This window comes from Papaver somniferum, chromosome 10, assembly GCF_003573695.1.
Source record: "Papaver somniferum cultivar HN1 chromosome 10, ASM357369v1, whole genome shotgun sequence".
NCBI lineage: Eukaryota > Viridiplantae > Streptophyta > Magnoliopsida > Ranunculales > Papaveraceae > Papaver > Papaver somniferum.
Genome location: NC_039367.1, coordinates 28,296,912 through 28,318,425, shown reverse-complemented (window position 1 = coordinate 28,318,425; position 21,514 = coordinate 28,296,912). Strand labels below are relative to the sequence as shown.

Sequence of the window (21,514 nt, the reverse complement as noted above, 5' to 3'; positions counted from 1 at the left end):
TTGGAAGACTAAGAAGCAACAAACTGTGTCTCGTAGCTCGGCTGAAGCAGAATATCGTTCCATGGCGGCGGCTACATGTGAATTGAAATGGTTGAAACAATTACTCAGTGATTTGAGGGTTTATCATACACAAGCGATGAGTCTTCTTTGCGATAGTCAATCAGCTTTATATATTGCGAAGAACCCTGTTTTTCATGAAAGAACAAAACATATTGAAGTGGACTGCCATCTAGTAAGGGATGCGGTAATACAAAAGATTATTCTACCTTCTTATACTCCTACCACAATGCAGTTGGCGGATATATTCACAAAGTCGTTGGGAAAAGCTCAGTTCCATGCTATTTTATCCAAGATGGGCATTTGTGACCTGCATGCTCCGTCTTGAGGGGGGGTATTGAGACACGGTGTTGAGACTGAATAGGAAAGTTGAGACTGATTAGGAGAGTCTCAGTTATACACGTCTCTTAGAGATTGTTTAGGAAAGTCTTATATAATAAGACTTTTAAACTCGGTAACAAATCCGAGAATCCGAGACGTGTATGGAATGTAATTTGATTAGGACTCTTTATATTGATCTAGAGATAGAGTCGTATTAGGAAGTTATTTCTTTCCCAAGTATGAATCATATATAAATGATTGTAAAAGTGTTAAGAAAATAATAAGAAAGATAAGATATCAGATTCTTAACAGTAACATATAGTCTTGACGAATGAAAGAAGTGAGACTCGGAGTAGATAACTTGATTACCATGGCCATAAAACTTACACCATTAGTTGTATTGATTATTTCCGGATGCTTTAACTGAGGACAATCGACGTTTACTCCCGCATCATCTTCTCTAACCCACGTATCCATTATCTTAAGGGAATTTAGAACTGGAGAGCTTGACAATAGCTTATTAATCCACGTTATATCGTTACCGCCGCCAAATGAATTGAGAGACAATGATTCGAGTCGATGTAAACACATTTGATTGGGAAGGAAAATATCTGAGGGTAACGTGCCTTCGCCAAAATACAGGGTCAATTCGGTTAATGTTTGGGAAATGAAGAGTTGATGAGGTAGCGCGAATGTCAACCCACTGTTGATCTCTATATGTAGTTTTTGAACATTCCTACTTAAAGCAACCAGTATCCAATATGTAAGATGTTCTGCTAGTTCATTGGATGTGCTATCCCAATTAAGAACGAACGTCTTTATGTCTGAGATATCCCTAAGTAGGACTACGGTGTTAACGAAATCTATAAATGAACGTGCCTTTTTAGTTCTAGGATCGCATATGGCTAACTTTATAACGGAAACGGATTTCCATATATATCTCCATCCTGTGGACAAAACGCTGGTTCTGACAACAGTTTTCATGTCAACCAAATCAAGGATCTTAAGAAGCAAATCATCCTGTAAAATACTAATTCTATCTTCATTCTTCAACAGCTCAATGGTGTTTGTATTTTGTGAAATGCAAGCCGCTTCTTTGATGAGAAATGACCTACAATATGATGATAGAATTACAATGAAATCAATCATATACTTATTTTCGGGTTATTTTCCGCGCAAACCAAGTAAAGAAAAGAATTCAAAGATAAACACTAATAGGGATGCATTCAATCAAATTTTCATGGATACATATATTCTCGTTTTAAACGAATTATTTAAATCTATAAAGCTTCTTTGTAAATCCACGGGTTTATATGGCATCATTTTAAACTATCACCGATTACGATTACGGATTCTTTTAAAGATTTATTTATAAAGACTTATTAAATGCAATCACTACCACTGAAAACAAAAAATGTTATCATAATAGGGCTTTAAATCCAAGTATTGGCACACTATCCAGAGTTGAATTGCATCATTTGTACACATATCGGTATAACATGTTTTTGAGCCATTTCCAATGACTTAAATAATTGTCAAAGGTTTTTTGGGCTTGAATACTATATCCCTGATGCTTACTGTTCATTATATTATTAGCAATATGGAGCAAGATACTGATCAGAGAGGGTGGGAAGCTTAACCATTTGTTTTTTTTTTTGAACTTATAAAAAAACAAAACCTAATGTAGCATAGATGACTGGTTTGGGAAGAGAGTTCAAGATATATGCTCAAGTAAAGTCAACAAAAGAAGAGGTACAGGCGTTTGAGAGATGGTCGAGTAGTACTGATTTATCCTGCAAAACATGAGCGAAAAAGATCAGCACATAATCAAAATCAACACCATGACACAATAGTATTAGCGCAAATTACATTTTACAGTGTAGACACGCTATTTTGTTAGTTAGAGAGAAAGAGCAAAACTATATAGCAAGAAAATATTTTCTTATTTTTTTAAGGAAAGTATAAGAATGAAAATTCGAAATATGTTATTTTACTTTCTGTTTTTTTTTTCCTAACAAGATCAAGAAAAATCCACAAATATCTTAGGTCTTAAAGATTTTGCCTTCAGTATTTCGAATTTCCAACAGTTTTTTTTGATAATTGTTCAAGGGAAAGGCAGTTTTAGTAAAGGAAAAGCTGATTTTGGGGTGGATTTAAAATAATAATAAAAAAAAACTTTCTCCCACACGGTAATTGTGAATTTAGTTTTCCATATCACTGTCTACCTAAAACGAGTGTTCATCCGAGTTGCCATTTTATTGCGTTCGTATTACTTGGTGATATTCCAATTTCAGATGAGATCTCTACGTACTATTTGGTGAGACGAACAGTTACAGTATTCGGGGTGTTGAAAAAAATGATGATTGGCTCATACATAAGAGTTCAAGATAACCATTATCACTGACAATATAGAGAACAGAATGTGGGAGGACCTGATCTATATATAGAACAGACAATGCTATTGGTATATTTTTTCTACTTGCTAGAATAATACGTGAACAGTGAGCCATTGACATCCATAACACTACTTGATGGACAGCACTTTACACTAAAATGATAAACATCACTGTCGAAATCACATTGCCCGCATGAGTTCAGTTTATTATGATGAATTGAATTCATCTGTAAGATGGTTGTATACTTGTAGGCCAAGTATGGATACATATACGGTATTTAATTCTTTGATGATAATTTATTTCAATTGCTCTTTGTGTTATCATAAATTCTAAGCTTACTATATTATGCTTTTACAAATGTGAGAACAAGAGAGAGTGCAAATAAAACAGAGAATGGATTGAGATTTTTTTTTTAATTTTCCTTCAACCGGAAATGGATACCGCAACTCATCTTAACAAGGAAAAGTTCATATATAGTTATGAGCTATTGGCTCACCAGGAGTAGTAATACACGATATGCCTCAGACATGAATATGTTGGAAAACGATTAATAAAAAAATAATTTTTTAAAGTTTTAATAAAAAATTATAATTTATTGTTTTATTTTGTGAATGAAACTTTTTAGTCCCACATCGTGGAGTTTCCAATTTTTAGTAGTTTTAAGAAACTATATAAACCTTTTAGTCCCACATCGGGGAGTTTTTCTTCTTAAGTTGTATTTGTCAATTATATAAAGAAATTCACTACTTTTGTAAAATCTATGGGAAAGGGGTTACTCTATATTTTAGAGGGACCCCTAAGGAAAAATATTTTATAGCGGTTTTTAAGCATTCGCGATTTTCCTTAACGGTTTTTTCGGAGTTGCCAAGCTCAAGTTGAGCATCTACTACATATGCTAGTAGTAGGTGTATTAGGGTGTTTTATCCTGGAAATATCCGTCCTGTGAGGGCTATAGCATCACTCTTGAGTGTAGCCGGGCGCTAATGTCTTAAGGACAGCGTGTTGAACACGTGACTCACTCTATTTTCCAAAGTTTTGCCTTGTTGCTGTTGCGGAGATACGGGGAGCTTGTTCGTTTCGTCAAAGCAATCACTTCCATTATAAAGGAGCTACGTATCAATAACTTTTGCTTATTTGATTTTTCTTTGTTTTTGATTATTGCACCCAACAATCTTAAGACATTACCATTTGTAATAATCGAAAACGATCGATTGGTTTGTGAATCATGGATGTTAATTGTGGAGTGAAAAAACAAAAACGAATTTCTGGTCAGCTGTAGAGTTTCAATTTTATCTTTTAATCTAGAAGGAATTTCGATGAACCCTTTTGACACAACGTAGTAGACATCCTGATAGTTACCCGCGTAAAATTTCAGAATTTTTGGAGTTGTAAAAGTATTTTTTGATATTTTACAAAACAGAAAAACGTTTCTGAAAAATTCTGACGAGCAGAAAATTGTTGTTAACTAAATTAATTTTTGTGGGGTAACCATGAGTTTTTTGAAACGCTGATTCAAACGAAGTTTGTATATATAGATGTTATCTTCAAAACTCATATTTTACTTTCTGATTTGGAATTGTGATTTGTGAATAAAGGTGTCATCTCCGAGGGACATGGCTAATAGCCGCATGTGGTTGGAAACAAATCTTCCAAAGATGGCAAAGGTGAGAACATCGAACGCAACTCTAAGCATGGTCTTCATGATAAAGGTATATTTCGTAAACCTGAATCCGGAATTACTTTAGTTAAGGGTGAGTGTTATGTTTGTAAAATTTCTGGCCACGCGGCAGTAAATTGTAGAACATAAAAACCTTAATAAGTAGAAAGTTAATGCTAATTTAGTTGAAACAAACTAGAACGAGTTTGGTGGCATGATGTCGGAAGTTATTTTAATAACCAATGTGAGAGACCAGTAGGTGGACTCTGGAGCCACCAAGAATGTTTGTTGAAACAGAGACCTGTTCACCTCCTATCATAGGATAGGGGATGTCGAGAAACTCTTATTGAGTAACTCATATGCAATAGAGGTTGCATAAAAGGAAAAGGTCGAGCAGAAGCTCATATCTGTAATATTCTCACATTGAATGAAGTTTTCATGTTCCGAGCATATGCGAAAATCTTGTATCTTGTTCTGTTGTAGATGGAAAAATATTTAAGATCTTAATTGAATCTGGAAAACTTGTTGTAACTAGGCAGTGATTTTTTAAGCAAGAGTTATAGGACTTTGGGTCTATATAAGCTTAACGGAAAAACTGATGATGTGAACGTAGTTGATTCTTGTGATATCTTTGTGTGATTGATTTTTACGTGGTAGACTTGGAACCGTAAACTTATAAGTCAATGCTTAACTGGCTAGCATAGGCTTCGTACCCAAATTTAGTTTGGATTTTGAACACAAAAGTGAAATCTGTGAAGAATCAAAATATGCTATAAAATCTTTTAGCACAAATGTTCAGAGTAATTCTAAGCCTTTAGAATTAATTCAGTTAGGCCTAGTTGACATGAGTTCAACCCAAAACCACTGTGGTAAAAGATGGTTATAACTTCCGTAGATGATTGTACGAGGTACTATCTTGTATACTTGCTTAGGATAAGGATGACGCCTTAGAAGCCTTAAGATGTATAAACTTGAAGTTGGAAACCAATTAGAAGCCTTGAACATAACAACCGTATCCTTAAGGAGATGATAATTTCCATGTTGATTAGTTCAGGATTACCTGCGGCCTTGTGGGGGGAGGCAGTCCTCTTAACTAGTATCCTGAATAAAGTACCCTTTTAAGAATCAGATGAAACTCCATATGGTTTATGGAACGGTAGATGACCTTCTTATGAATGTGTCAAAGTGTGGGGGCGTTTGACTAAGATTGTAATTCCTCTTCCTAAAAGAACTAGATTGAAACCAAAAATGTTGATTGTGTTTTCGTATAGGGTATATTGAGTATACTTCTACAAATAGATTTTTGGTTGTGTGTTCTGATTTTTTCTGACATTGGTGTGAATATTATTACGGAATCTAGGGATGCTGAGTTCTTTGAACATGTTTATTCTAAACCTGTACCTCATTAGAGATGTGTTGTTGATCCCCTAGATTTATCTTCAAATAGTCAGAACTTATTTTAAAGGAAGATGAAGTTGATGTTGAGCCTAAGAGAAGTAAAATAATTAGACTTGAGACTTCTTATGAAACCGACTTCATAACATGCCTAGCTTAGTCTGAGCCACAGACTTGTAAAGAAGCCTTAATATCTACTGAAACCCCATTCTGGTAAGAAGCTTCATTTAGTGAAATGGACTCAGTCCGTTGGAACCAGACTTGGGAGCTTGCTAGTTTACCTCCAGGTTGTAAGACCATGGGATGTAAATGAGTCTTTAAGAGGAAACGATAGGTAGATGAAACTGTGGAAAAATATTAAGCTAAGTTGGTAGCTAAAGGCTATAAACTAAAAGAAGGTGTAGATTTCCTTGATTCTAATTCAATTGTGACGGAAATTACTTCCGTTGAGATACTAATTGTTATTGCTGCCATAAAGAACGTAGAGATACATCAGATGGATGTTAAGACAGCTTTTTCTAAAACCGTGAATTAGGTAAAGAAATTTACATAGATCAACCTGAAGACTTTGTAGTGAAAGGTTGTGAATACAAAGTTTGTAATTTGAAAAATCTTTGTATGGTTTTCAAATAAGCACGTAAACAGTGACATGGAAAATTTAATCATGTGATAATGGATAGTGGATTTAAATTAATGAATCTGACAAGTATGTCTACAAGTAACTTGTTAAGGATGTGTGTAATTGTATGCTTGTATGTTGATGATATGCTTGATACAAACATAGATGTGATCAATTCCACTAAAAACATGCACTGAATGAGAACATTGACTTGAAAGACTTGGGCCCTTTTGATGTAATCTTAGGGATGAGGATTAGAAGATAATCAAACATTTATAAGTCTTAGTCGTTCTCATTATGTTGAGTTGTGCTTAAGAGATACAATCAGTCTGATTGTAAACCTGCTTGTACTTCGTACGATTATTCTTGTAGTCTCAAGAAAAATAAGGGTAGTGGAGTATCTTAACTTGAATACTCAAAAGTTATAGGATGTCTGATGAATTTAATGAACTGTAAGAGTCCAGACATTGCCTATATTGTGAGTAAGTTAAGTGGATATAATTGTAGTCCAGAGCAAGAGAATTCAGATGCACTGAGTAGAGTATTATGGTACCTAAAATACTCTTTTGATTTATGAAAGGTATCTTGTTGTCCTTGGGACTTTTATGATGCAAACTGGATAGTTGACTCAGAGGAGTCTAAGTCTACGAGTGGATATGGTTTCACTCTAACATGTGGGTTTGTTGTTGGAAGATTTCCAAACAAACATATCGCTCAATTCATTATGGAATCTGAGAGTATTGCGTTAGATAAAGCATGAGAGGGGGCCGAGTGCCTAAGATGCTTTTTAGAAGACATTCCTCTTTGGCATAGGCCTGTGCCAGCTATATCTATACATTGTGTTAGCCAAACTATAATAGTTAAAGCTAAGAAATAACTAATCTCAATCGGCGTTATTTCCATTGATTGGATAAAGTCCAAGGAGAATATCGCGCAATCTTTGACGAAAGGTTTGTACAAAGAGATAGTTAAAAATGCATCAACGGGGTTGGGGCTTAAGCTCATATATTAAACTTTCCATGAAGGATACTCAACCTTGCTGACTGGAATCCCATGATCAAGGTTTCGAATGAGACAACTAATTTATGGTGGGTAAAGGTAAACACTATCAGAGATTTTCATTCTCTGTCCCTTCCCTATGGTGTAGACGTGATAGTGTGACTGCATGTGGATGATGACTTTTTAATAAGTCTTAATGAGTTATATAGTTTCAATTAAGATTGAAGTGGGGTGTAACAGTAACACTCTTTATGGAAACTCACCTATCTGAATGAGGAAGTGGGTCGCTTCCTGTGAGAATATGAGCTGAGTCTCTAGAGCATTCTGAGAAACAGGATATGTCCAGGGCCAAAACGGACAAAACGGCACGAGCTTGGCAGCAATCTTGGAGATATCACCCGTGGTTGTTATCACGAATTACATCAAATGCTAGCAGTTCAAGACATAGTTCACTGTCTCTAGCAAGTAATTCTGGTAATATCTCACTAAGCAAAGGTTCAAGACCTCATGGACACCTCTGCCTAAAATGGTATTTCCTGCGTTTTTTATGTGATTTTCATTTTGATGGTTTTGGTATTACTGGAACTTAGGACCTAAAGGTCACTAAGGGTTCACTAGTTCATGCTTTTTCACTTTGGTGAAAGATACCTATAGTCTCACCATGTGAGAATTAAAGATGAAAGCTCTCAATACTATTATGATTTATGCAATCCATAGTATGACCCTGGGGTCAACACACTTTTGTGTGAGGGAGAGGACTTAGAAATGACTAGTATGATTTCAACACTTGCACGATTAGTTTGTTTGGATCGTGAGGTTGGGATGTTTATTTACCAAGATCTATCTGTGTTTTCATGTTTTATTGAGTTTTCATTCATGCGGGGGATTGTTGGAAAACGATTAATAAAAAAATAATTTTTTAAAGTTTTAATAAAAAATTATAATTTATTGTTTTATTTTGTGAATGAAACTTTTTAGTCCCACATCGTGGAGTTTCCAATTTTTAGTAGTTTTAAGAAACTATATAAACCTTTTAGTCCCACATCGGGGAGTTTTTCTTCTTAAGTTGTATTTGTCAATTATATAAAGAAATTCACTACTTTTGTAAAATCTATGGGAAAGGGGTTACTCTATATTTTAGAGGGACCCCTAAGGAAAAATATTTTATAGCGGTTTTTAAGCATTCGCGATTTTCCTTAACGGTTTTTTCGGAGTTGCCAAGCTCAAGTTGAGCATCTACTACATATGCTAGTAGTAGGTGTATTAGGGTGTTTTATCCTGGAAATATCCGTCCTGTGAGGGCTATAGCATCACTCTTGAGTGTAGCCGGGCGCTAATGTCTTAAGGACAGCGTGTTGAACACGTGACTCACTCTATTTTCCAAAGTTTTGCCTTGTTGCTGTTGCGGAGATACGGGGAGCTTGTTCGTTTCGTCAAAGCAATCACTTCCATTATAAAGGAGCTACGTATCAATAACTTTTGCTTATTTGATTTTTCTTTGTTTTTGATTATTGCACCCAACAGAATATGATGCACGGAACCTTAAAGAATGATCATCAATAGAAAAAGAGTTATTTTTTTAAATCCACACCAAAATTAGCTTTCTCACTAGTAAAAGTGGCTTTCTCCCTAACAATTATCTTTTTTTTACTCTTTCTAAGGAGTTTTTAATACATTTAGGAGTTTTCTTTCGTTTCCCATGCACAATACATGGTGTTTATTTCAAATCTGAGTTGCGATGATTTGAAGAAGAAAATAAAGATATAAAGAAAAAAAAACTTCACTGATAAAATCCTAAGAAACTACTGTTCAAGTTACCTGTCTGGAGTAAAGCTTTAATGGTACTGTTAGTCGGTGAATGAAAACAAGGTCTTCGAAAATGTTATTGACTCGGTCTCTAGGGTTTGTCATAATACGTGAGTTTGTGACTCCTATTATTTAGGAGTGCACGTATTATCTTATCAATATTGCCGACCGTTAGGAGTTGACTAAAGGAGATAAAACTTTTTTCATTAGCCAGTGGGCATGATTGTTAGGCCTGATACTGTAATGCTTTTTATTGCGAAAGCTCTAGAAAGAGTTTTCTCTAGTTGTGTATATCATGTCATTATTACGTGAGTTTGTACTATGAAATATTGTCTCTGTCCACATAATTGTGCTACTAAGTAACTTTTTAGGAATCCCCAAGCACATAATACAATAATGAGTCATTCTAGGTTGATCGAAAAGATCAACCCAAAATGCATCGTGAGTAATCGAATGAACGATTACTCACCAATGTAACGTTCTTTGTATTGGGAATCTGAGATAAGGGCGGGTAGGAGTCGGTTCCATCATTCTTTACACGGTGCAGAATTCGGAGGAATTTCTTCGGTGGGTCAATCTTTTTCGTACAATAATATGTATAAGTGATTCAAATTTAGCAGATGATACCTTTGTAGGAGAAGATTTAATTTCATTTTCCAAAAGAGATCCTTTCCACCACCAGTCTAAGCCACAAAAGCAAAAAATACGCATATTTAGAAGAAAAAAGAGTCTCTGATCCACACGAATCCAACATTTTCGACCTTAACATAAATCGCTAAGAAATCAATATAAGTCATTTTCACTATTAAAATTTCCACAAAATCTTGACAGCATTACTAAAAGCTGAAGTACCACTGGTTTTTGGTGATATGATAATGACGAGTTTGGAGAACTCAAAGTGGAAGAGGCGCATACAGTTCAGATGGATGGGGCGAGGCTTTGTTAACATGCCGAAAAGTAACATTTCTGCCTCTCTCCTGGTGCTCGTTTCAATTTTTGTTCAAATATTTTTTGTTTTAATGAAATCATTCAATTGACTCTTGTTATTCTATTATTTCCTCTTTAATTTGGTATACCGATTTATAATTTACATGAAAATAACTTAGGATTCATAAAAACCCAAAATTCGATCTTCTTTTAAATTGATTCGTTCTTCAACTCTTAACCCAAATCAGAATCAGATTTTACTTTGATAATCAACACACCATCTACTTCAATATGCTTCACAAAAAAGAAAAATCATCACAAAATTGGTTAAAAAGACCAAAACCAACAATTTCTGGGTGAAAAAGACATTTAGATTTTGATACTGTTTAAATGAACAAAAATATAAAAATAGTCAGGATGTAAACAGTTTCATCCTACACATTTTCAAATACTTTTTCTTATTTTTAACTTACATCAGGATGCATTCAGTTTCATCCTTGCTATTTTTTAAGTTTAAGTCAGGATGAATTCAGTTTCATCCTTGTTATTTTTTGGTGTCCATTTCACCCGTACTAATTTTTACTCGTCCATTTGAACCATGTTTTAAAAATATTTGGACAAATGACCCATTCTCCGAAAAATTATCTGCTTCATTATGATATAAAAGTTATAAAGAACCTCTAAATGGAGTTTCCAACAACAAACTGCAAGTAACTAAGATCAATTGGGGGTTTGAATGTCAAGATTTTGATCAATTATAGGGAAAAGTCTTTCAAAAAATTGATCAATGTTAAGTAAATTTGTCTAGACGTTTGGTCAATCTTAGGTAAATAATTTCAACAATTTGATCAATTTCGGGTTTCACTACTATGTTATGATCATTTGGAGTTTAGAGTATTTAAGATTTAGATAAATTGGAGGTTTGGATATGGGGTTATTTTTTGGAAAGAATTTCAAGTTGCAGATGCGTATGGAAGGACCAACTCAATATTAAACACAACAGCTCACATCTTCAATTTGTGTTTATAAAATCAAAGATAAGAAGAAGAAGAATAAGAAGAAAAAGTAGTGAAACTATTCTGTCTGAGGGAATATTCAATATATAAGTTACACATGTTTGTTTTATCCATGTGTCCACGACTGCTGATTAGGAATAATTGACAGACAAGTTTTGTTAATTTTACATCTTTAGGGAGGTAAAATCATGTACTATACAAGTTTCGTAGAGAGAGGAAAAGAAAAATCCCCCATGATATTAAGATATCATTATTATTTAATGGTGTGGATATCAAGATATTTTTATTATTTGTTGGCGTGTGGCAGAATCAATAAGATGGCTCTATTTTCCAATATACTTACCATAGTAATCCACATCATAAAAAAGTGGGCTCTGAATGAATGAGAATTGAATATTTGGTTTTAATTATCATCTTGTTAGATAGATAGAGATATATTTATTATCATAAGACCAAAATCAGTTCGTAAACTATCCACAATAGTTTGTGAATAATTGCTCGCCTCGTAACTCGGAACCTTTTTGTATTTGATAAGTTTGCGCCTATTCAAACTGTTTGTCTATTGTCAAATACAAAAAGTATCAAGGAAACTTTCAAAATTAACCAGTTCGTGAACTGTATAAATCTGTTTGTATACCATTGAAAAAAAAACTTATTCAGGAATATCTCAAAATTGATCGGTTCGCGAACTGTGTATGTGAGTTAATCGAGATTTAATTCATCAAGTTTTTTAATTTATAAGTTCAACTTCATGAACTGAGAAAATTAGTTTGTGGACATAAGAACTAACTTTACAACTCCTTATAAATTTATCATGCAATTGCGATATTTCAAAAATGAGTTGTTCTCAGTCTATTGTGCAACAAGTTTTATAATGCTTGAATTTTTCATTTGCAATGTTCATCATAATACAAAATTCACACGACATATGTCAGTAAATAGAATGGTGGATAATATGAGTAAATTGGATAGTCAGTTTTCACTTACATTTGTTGATGACGTTTCTGTTAACATCGTTGTTTTTCAGTCTTCATTCTTCAAGGTCGATTAGTGAATCCGGGTACTCAACTTCCATGCTCTATTACAAGTTCGAGATTAACTTTAGTAGATTGTAAATCATGATTATAGTTTTGATCAACCAAATCTGATAACAAGTTTGATATACTAAAACTTGTGAGTTTGACTAAGCGATGCTTTAACATGAGGTATTTGTATTGTATTAGTATCGAAAAGACACACAAAGAAATAAATACACTGCTCATAACGTAAAGAAAACTGAGAAAAAACGATTTTTGTAATAAATGAGCTTATCCCACTATCAGGCAATATAGTTATGAACATAAAAGAAATCCAGATGATGATATCAAGACTGGTCCTGAGAATCCCAATTGCTCCAAAGCCAAAATAAAAAACTTTCCCTTTAATTTGTTTAATTTTCACAAACTTTAAAAAATAATAATTTGAAGGAACCTGTGTTTATCCATATTAGAAGTTTAAGCAAGGGATAATAATGTCACTTCAGGTACAAACCAAATAGAATTATTCGGTCGAAAATAACTCTTTTATTTATACAGTATAAGACTACAAATTTTCTTTTCATTTTTACAAATTAAACTTTCTTTAGTTCTTACCCACATTTTCAGAAATATATACCAATGTTAAATTTAGGATTAAAAAACCAAATTTGTTTATATATTTACGGGTTTTGTTACTTAATGTATTTTCAAATGGTTGTAGTGATAGTGGTAAAAATGGGTTCTTTTCAGATTTGTGAAGGGAATAAAATTTTTAGATTTAAATAATTAAAGTTGTTTCAAAAACAATTAGGAGATACCGAGACTTTGGATTCCACCATTGGCCAATTAAATGATAAATTATAATCAATATTCATGCAATTCTTTCTTTTAAAGCGATTCTAATATTTAGCCTCTAATAGATTTTTGAAGTAATAGTTGTAATCACAAAGCATGAAAAATCAAAAGTTTTAAAACCCAGCATGCTCCATCAAAATAATTCACAACTACTCAATACAAATCAATTTTCTATAATAGTTCTATGCAAATAATCATGTAAAATAATTGCAAGAAATAATTAAAATAGAATTATACCAGTTTTCATGGAACAATGGCTTCCTCCGTTGCCTCGGCTAAGGGATTTAGCTCATCATGTTGGAAAACCTCTCAAAGAATTTCATTGATGCTCAAAAATGGTTTACAAATGATGAGAATATGAGAAATACAATAAAACCGGGTTTGCAACGTTTATAAGCGTTCCAAATAAGAAAGAACGATACAAGGCTCTCTGTCGCTGTTGCTTCTGCGACCCACGACTGTATGTCAATTCCACTGTAGCGTAAACGACGGTCTTGGAGAGTCTGTTCTTCACGTTCTTCCTCCTCGAGTAGCAGCAGAAATATTTTTCCGGATGGTTGATTCTCGGTTCTTTGTTGCTCTATACTACTCCCAATCCTCTCTAACCTCTTCTATGAGTCCCCATCACTTTATATATACTCCACAGGGTCAATAAATCTCGCTATAACTCGAGATAATTCTCTCTTAACTCGGTTTGATGAAAAAATATTCTGGGAATATTTTCTTCACTGATTTAGCTTCTCACGCGTAGATTTCTATTCTGGTCACTCTAGAAATGTTTATACACGATCCAAAATGTTGCTAGAGCCCTCATGCATGAGCAGAACACGCTCAAATCTTCTCCAATCCCGTGTATGACCCGTGTTTCCCTGTTTTGCATTCCGTGAATTATCCAGCTAATTCTGTCCAAATTTGATCGAACCAAAAGCCCAAAACGTGTTTGCTAGGACATATCACAACTTCCTACCAAAAATCAGCCATTGAATCGCCCTAGAACACGTTCAAAAATTCCAACAAACATCTGCCAGGGAATAACAACATTTTCCCGCCAAAAAATCATTTCAAATGTTGAAGATGACCTCCCCCTTATCCAGAGTGGGGGTGAGAATAACAGATGACTTGGGGTGACCTGAGGGTGCCCCTTAGTAATTAGGTTACCCCTTATCCAAAAGCGAGAGTCCGAATGACACTTGTCCTCCGGGTGCCAAAATCAACTTCTCGAGCCGAATTTTCCAAAAATGTTTATTTCCTAAAAATACATAAAAACACAATATTAGTACAAAAATAGAGTTCCAAAAATACAGACATTGAGGACAAATTAGACACAAAAATGTGTCGATCAAATACCCCCAAACCTATTATTTGCTAGTCCTCGAGCAAATCTAATCTAGAAAATAAAATGACTACACTTAGCACGTGCAGCAAGCCGTTAAACCACTAGGTGGCCCTAGTGGCGGAGTGTTGTCTCCGGAGGGTTTACCAGAGGTGTATCCACAAAACCTTTATACTCCAAACCCTAGCTATTTATGCAGAACCTTGGAAGGCACTAAAAAATCTCCTTGGTTGGCATACAATAATTGACTATAGGAGGAAGTACCCTGATGCGAAATTCCAATTGTTGTACACGAGTTTGCACTCAAGCATACTAAGATTCATATAAAGTGACAGATCTCTACTCAGATAGTTTCTGGACATCATAAATCAGAGTCAACCAATCACATAGATTAAGAAGAGAAAAACGTAGATGAAGTTAACTAAGGTGAACCTATCCGAATGGACTGAGATACTGGTCTGGACTAATATCAACACACTGGCATATACAAGGGAACCAGTGGCCGATAATCCTAGCTTTAGGTCAATCCAACTGGCATATACAAGGGTTCCAGTGGTTGACTTTATTGAATTTATTCCGGTTGGTCTGATGGTCTAGTCTCAATCTTTTTTTTTTGGTATCTCAATCACTCTATTTCACCCTAGCTATGGTAAAAAGATAAAAAGAAAAAGAAGTGATCAGGATTCTTTCGATGTTTCCATCACGAGATATGGCGAAACTACCATGTTAATTCTAACACCTGAGCTCTGTGCTTTTATGGATAGACTCTTTAGATGTTTCCATCTAATCAGATTGGTTCCTCAACTCCTACAACCAAGATGTTTCCATCCACTTAGATTGGTTAGTGCCAACCTTAATAGGCATAAATCTCTAGGCTCTGGAGTTTATTTATTGCAACTAACAAGTTTCTCCCATACCCCCAAACTTAAATCTAACATTTTCCTCAATGTTCTAAAGATAAAAATAAAGAGCATGAACACAGAGAGACGTTACCACTAGAAGGAAATGAGGAAAAATATTACCGTGTTGCAAGAGCAAGGGATACCTCCCAAGGAGTGCTAAGTTTAAAGTCTTCAGCCAGACATCAAATACCTCAAAAAGAATCTTCACCTTCCAAATTCGTATACCAATAGGCGAAACAATTGTGGGTCCGTAAGACCAAATAGAGCTAACACAAATATGAGACAACTGCACTGGTTTAGAAAAATGAAAAGAAGAAGTACGTCCTCTTCTAAGGTTTCGGTCAAGACAACTGGGTTTATCTGGGGTGCATAATTTAGCTTCATATGTATGTCTATATAAATAGATTCACCCGAACAATGGGTCTCTAATACTTAGGTTACCTCCTGGACAGTATCAGGAGGATCGGGTTGCGGAGTCTGGATAGACTCCAGTAATATCTAGGACACACATGGATCGAGTCCCAAGTTAGGGACTCTAACTTGACGATCACAAGAATCATCACTACCCCCAAACTTAGGGTTTTCACTATTCACAGACAAACCTCTAACTATTGCTTGAATTTCCGGATCTTCATAGTCCTTAAAATACTCAAGAGCTTCTTCTAGTTCTCTACCCCCATACTTATAATTTTGGGTGCCTCTACATAGACTAGTCACAATATTCATAGTTTCTAGACAATTGGGTTCTTGAAAAAGGTCAATTGCTTTCTCTAAGTTATAATCAGGTGGTTCATCCTCTACTTGCTTCATAGCTGCTATGGTCCACTCCAAAGCTTCCTTGTTGTTTTGAAGGACGGTTGCTAGCCTACTTTCCTGATCACTATCCAAGTCAAATGCTAAATTACAGGTAAAGTTTCAGATGGGCCTAAACACATATACTTCAGAGTATCTGGCAATGGTTTAAGGTCCAACTGAGGAGGCTCTTATAACGAAGGAACTAGGGTAGAGTTAAAAACTGATAGTGGTTCGAACCTTGGCTTTCATCCATTACTAGTGTCTAACAAAGGGGTTGAATCTAACAAAGCATTCACCTCATTAATCACATTATCATCATCAAAATCAATCCCAAAGTGAGCTAGGCATTTCTCTAATTGATCTTCTAATAAAGTGTTTGGTAATGACTCCTCGACTAATGTTCCTATCATGTTTACCTCTTTTATATTTGAGTCATATAGTTCAGAGGGTAGTTTACTAATATTAAAAATGTTCGGCTCAATAGTCATATTACCAAAAGACAAATTCATAATACCATTTCGACAATTAATGATCGCATTGGATGTAGCTAAAAACGCGCGACCTATAATCACTGGTATTTGGTTCTCTGGGTCAGGTACAGGTTGGGTATCTAGGATAACAAAATCCACCGGATATATAAACTTGTCGACCTCAATAAGAACATTCTCGATAACACCACGAGGAACTTTAACAGACCTATCAGCTAACTGGAGTGTCATCTGGGTAGGTTTCATATCACCAAGTCCTAGCTTAAGGTACACATGGTATGACATTAAGTTCACACTGGCTCCTAAGTCAAGCAGCGCTTTCTAAAAACGGTATTTACCTATTGTACAAGCAATGGTAGGGGACCCTGGGTCTTTATACTTAGGAGTAGTGGTATTATGAATAATAGAACTCACATGACTAGCTACGAAGGCTTTCTTATGGACACTGAGCTTACGCTTCCGCGTACACAAGTCCTTAAGGAACTTGGCATAAGAGGGAATCTGCCTAATTTCATCTCATAATAGAAGGTTGATATTAACCTGCTTAAAAACCTCCAATATATAATTAAAGTTGGACTCCCTCTTAGTCGGAACTAGCAGCTGGGGTAACGGAGCTCTGGGAACAAAGCCGGGCTCATCAGGACCCTCATTGGTCTCTTTGGAGATTCTATCAGTCTCCTCATTTTCTGGTTCAGAAGGGTGAACTACAACATGTTCACTATTAGGCATGGAAACCTTGTTGTCTATCACTCTACCGCTCCTAAGGGTTTTAATAACATTCACATGACCAGATGGTCTTTCACCTATTTCATTAATTCCTCTAGGGTTGGGTTGAGTCTGACTAGGAAACTTACCTCTTTCTCTTAAAGACTCATTTATCTGACTAACCTGGGTTTTCAACTCGGAAATAGCCTGAGAGTTAGCCTGACCTATTCTCTTATTCTCTTCTAAACCTTGAGCAACAGATTGCTGAAACTGCACAGTGTTACGAGTTAACACAGCAAGAGACTCTTCTAAACTCATAATCTTCTTATCTGAAGGGTTCTGAAACTGTGCCGGAGCTTAAGGATTCTTAGTATAGCCAAAACCTTGGGGAACCTGAGCGTTACTAGATTGACCTTGATTCTGGCCCTTAGGCCAAGAAAGGTTTGGATGGTTTCTCCAGCCAGGTTATAGGTTTCTGAATATGGGTCAAACTTCTGTCGGTCATCAAACCTAGTATTGTTATAAAGAAAATTGGCTTTCTCTTCAACAGTATGGCCTTCCCAAAAAGGCTCAATTCGTCCACTACTACCACTAGAATGACCTAATTCTAAGGCTTCTACCCTCTTGGTTATGGCAGCTATTTTAGCATCTGACTCATAAGATCCTCCTACCCTATTGACATTTCCTCTACTTAGAAGAATTATTTTCTGGGGTTCCCTACTATGTTCCCATTGTTGGGTCTTATCGGCGATTTCATTCAAAAATGTCATCGCTTCATCAACAGTTTTATTCTCAAACCCTCTTGTGCATAAGGACTCAACCATGGTTGTTGTTGAATAATCTAAACCCTCATAGAGGATCTGAACTAACCTAACCTTCTCTAAACCATGACGAGGACATTGAGAAATTAAGTCATTGAACCTTTCTAAATACCTATATAAAGATTCTCCCTCTTGTTGAGAAAAAGTACAGATTTGTGTCCTAATAGACGATGTTTTATGCCTTGGGAAAAACTTATGTATAAAGGCAGAAGTAAGTTGGTCATAGGTTTCAATTGACTCAGAGGCCAAACTATACAACCAAGATTTGGATTTTTCTTTTAGGGAAAAGAGGAATAACCTAAGTTTCAACGCATCATCACTTAGGTTTTTAATTTTTAGAGTACTACAAACTTCCTCAAATTCCTTAACATGAAAATAGGGGTTCTCATTCTCTTTCCCTAAAAACATTGGGAGCGTCTGTAAAGTCCAAGGTTTCAGTTCATAATTTGCCTCGGTTTCAGCTAACTTGATACGAGACGGACGAGAGGTCCTAGTTGGGTTTAACAAATCTTTCAAAGTTGCCATTTCTGGCACTATCAAAGGACTAGGAGTACTAGGGTTACTTTCCTCACAAAGAGACAGATTCTCAAAACTGAAATTTCCAAAAACGGGGCTCTCAAAAGAAAAGTCTTCGAGCTCCCCGCTTCCACAAGAAGATTTTTTAGGCTCGTCACTAATCAAACGGCCAAAATTATCTATTTTCCAAGCACGCTCTGTAAAGGACTCGAGCGCTCTTGGCATACACAAAAAAATCATATACTCTCAAAATTAGCGTTAGTTTTACACAAAAACTGGTTTTCCTTGGCTTAAACCAATTTCCAATTACTAGTACCACATATACACCTATAATGTACCAAACTTATCATTCGATGGTTCTTAAAAGGAAAAAAAATATAACTAATAACAAAAATCCAAACAAAGATAATCACAACCAAAAAAAAAAAATGAACCCGAAGAACACAAACTAGTATCAGCCAGAAGTAACACCAATCAACTAGTATATATAAAGTAAAAATAACCCGAACTTACCCTTGTATCGTTGTCACTTGATCAATGTTCCCTATAATTCCCACTTTAATTTCCTGGTTGGTAAAATTGGGGTTATCTTGACAAAAAATCAAAGCTCAAATCCCTCGTCGGTTTTTACCCTTATGATATATCATGATCTCGATGAAGCTTATGATGATGAAAAAACAAAACATAAGCTCAGAAAGTTAAAAAATACTAAACTGTGAAAAAAAATACTAAAACAATGCTTTAGTATTTCTTACATGTAAATATACCATGTGATTCTGTTAGTATTTTATTAAGTTCAAATGGATATCGAGCAGTTTTTTTTCTTTGGTAGCTTAATAGACTTCTTTTAGTTTTGTTTTTCTCTTGACAAACCAAAATATATATATATTCACACATTAAACATAATACAAGTCAAAGTTATACATGGAAAAAATAAAATCAAATATAAAGTAGGAACAAAACATAGAATAACTATGAAAAAATGCCAGCATTGTGCATATTATAGATCAGACTTGCAACTAATACTCTACCAAACTCCCTAAAAAAGCAGAGATGAAATTCATTCAAATCTCACCTTCTTGATCTCCTCATAAACATAGGCTTTCACACTTTCAACTTTCTTAAAAACACTATCAACCATCTTAATCTTCATTTATAAAAACAAAAAGATCAAAATTATTCTATCAAATCATGAACCACAAACAATAAACAGAGAAAAAAAATAAAACCCCTAAAAATCAGAGATGCAAATTATTTAGAACTCACCTTTTTGATGCTATCAAACATTGTAATTTTTAACGCCTCATAGAACTTACTTGATCCAATTTTGATCATAGATTTGTAGCCTACCATAGTGATAACTAGTTTCTAGTGGGGGCTAAGAAAGTTTTCTAGTGTGGGATAAGAATGTTTCGTCCAAAATCAAGTCTAATCTTGTGTGGGTAAAAATTATTTCAATATATAATAGTGGTGGTAGTAATAATGGGTGGTGAAAGCTATGGCGGTGGTGGAGGTGGTAACGATGGTGATGGTGGGTGTTTATTCTTATTTTTTATATTATGAAAGATGAAGTTGGTTGTTTTTGACACGATTAATAAAGATATGTACTAAATGATACCAAACCATATATAACAAAACAATTATGAACATTGGATCAAATGGTGACCCTGCTATCTTTGGTATCCGATCATGTGAATCATTGTTTTTAGTATTAAAATACAACTAATTAAGTTAGGCATAATAAAGAGTGTCCAAGATTAATCTAGGGAAAAGATAAATCTATGGTCATGATTTATTCAAATTAAACATTATAAGTGTTACAATTAATTTCTCATAATGAATGATTTATTAATTTTTTATTTCATCATAAATATTTCCTTAATTAATCTATCATAACATATTTCCATCAATAAATAAAAGTAAAAATTATTAATTATTTCTAAAACAAATAAATTATGGTTTGTACAAAGACAAACACTTATCGGGCAACCCTCAAATTGAACTCGGGACCTCTCGCACCCTAAGTGAGAATCATACCACTAGACCAATTGCCCGTTGATAAAAATTATTTCAATATATAATAGTCGTGGTAGTAATAATGGGTGGTGAAAGCTATGGCGGTAGTGGAGGTGGTAACAATGGTGGTGGTGGAAGAAATTATGGTGGTGGATGGTTTTAGTGGTGGTGGGTGTTTATTTATTTTTATTGTATTATGAAAGATGTAGTTGGTTGTTTTTGACACGATTAATAAAGATATGTACTAAATGATCCCAAACCATATATAAAAAAACGATTATGAACATTGGATAAAATGGTGCCCCTGCTATCTTTGGTAACCGATCATGTGAATCATTGTTTTTAGTATTAAAATAAAATTAATTGCAATACAAAAGAGAATATAGCAAAAAAAAACATTAGAGAATAAATTAATTAACAACTTAAGTTTGTTCAACTTTATACATGACATTTGCGATTAATCGCCCAACATACTTCGAGGAATGCGGTGGTTTTGTGGTTCTGACATGCATTCATGAGTAGTAATATACTATGTTAATTTTGTGCCGCTACAAAATGGGTAACACTATAAAGTATAAGATGCGGTTGATCGTCTTAATCCTAAAATAAACTCGATTAAAATACATGAAGATTTAAATAAAAAACACTTGGATGTCACATTATATAATAACTATTCTAAATTACATATTTAGTGTCAAAATTTCTCCTTTCAATAGATAAATCTATGGTTGTATTGAGATCCCGTAAATAATGCTCAAGTTGGCGCTTGTCTTTCTAAATGATTTTGAACACAATGAAACATTCCCTCTCGGTTTCTCCAAAGAAAACCGAAACCTTCTCAAAAAAATAAAATAATCAATCGAACAACAGTTAG

The 21,514-nt window shown here is 34.7% G+C and overlaps 1 protein-coding gene across 1 annotated transcript; it reads right to left on the bottom strand.

Annotated features, from left to right (window-relative positions):
* Positions 1-675: 675 nt before the first annotated feature.
* Positions 676-19,977, bottom strand: LOC113315447 (FBD-associated F-box protein At3g52670-like). Its single transcript, XM_026563723.1, has 4 exons — positions 19,891-19,977; positions 19,700-19,771; positions 19,138-19,190; positions 676-1,489 (listed from the first exon to the last, which is right to left on the bottom strand). Exons 1-4 carry the CDS (start codon positions 19,975-19,977, stop codon positions 676-678), a joined length of 1,026 nt encoding a protein of 341 aa, XP_026419508.1.
* Positions 19,978-21,514: the final 1,537 nt, after the last annotated feature.

What these genes read in the sequence shown, in the direction of transcription:
- LOC113315447 (XM_026563723.1), bottom strand. Translation starts at nt 19,977, where the DNA reads ATGGTAGGCTACAAATCTATGATCAAAATTGGATCAAGTAAGTTCTAT. An exon ending in TTTATGAGGAGATCAAGAAG is followed by an intron (nt 19,191 to 19,699) that starts GTGAGATTTGAA and finishes TTTACCAACCAG; the next exon opens with GAAATTAAAGTGGGAATTAT. An exon ending in CAAGTGACAACGATACAAGG is followed by an intron (nt 1,490 to 19,137) that starts GTAAGTTCGGGT and finishes ATCATATTGTAG; the next exon opens with GTCATTTCTCATCAAAGAAG.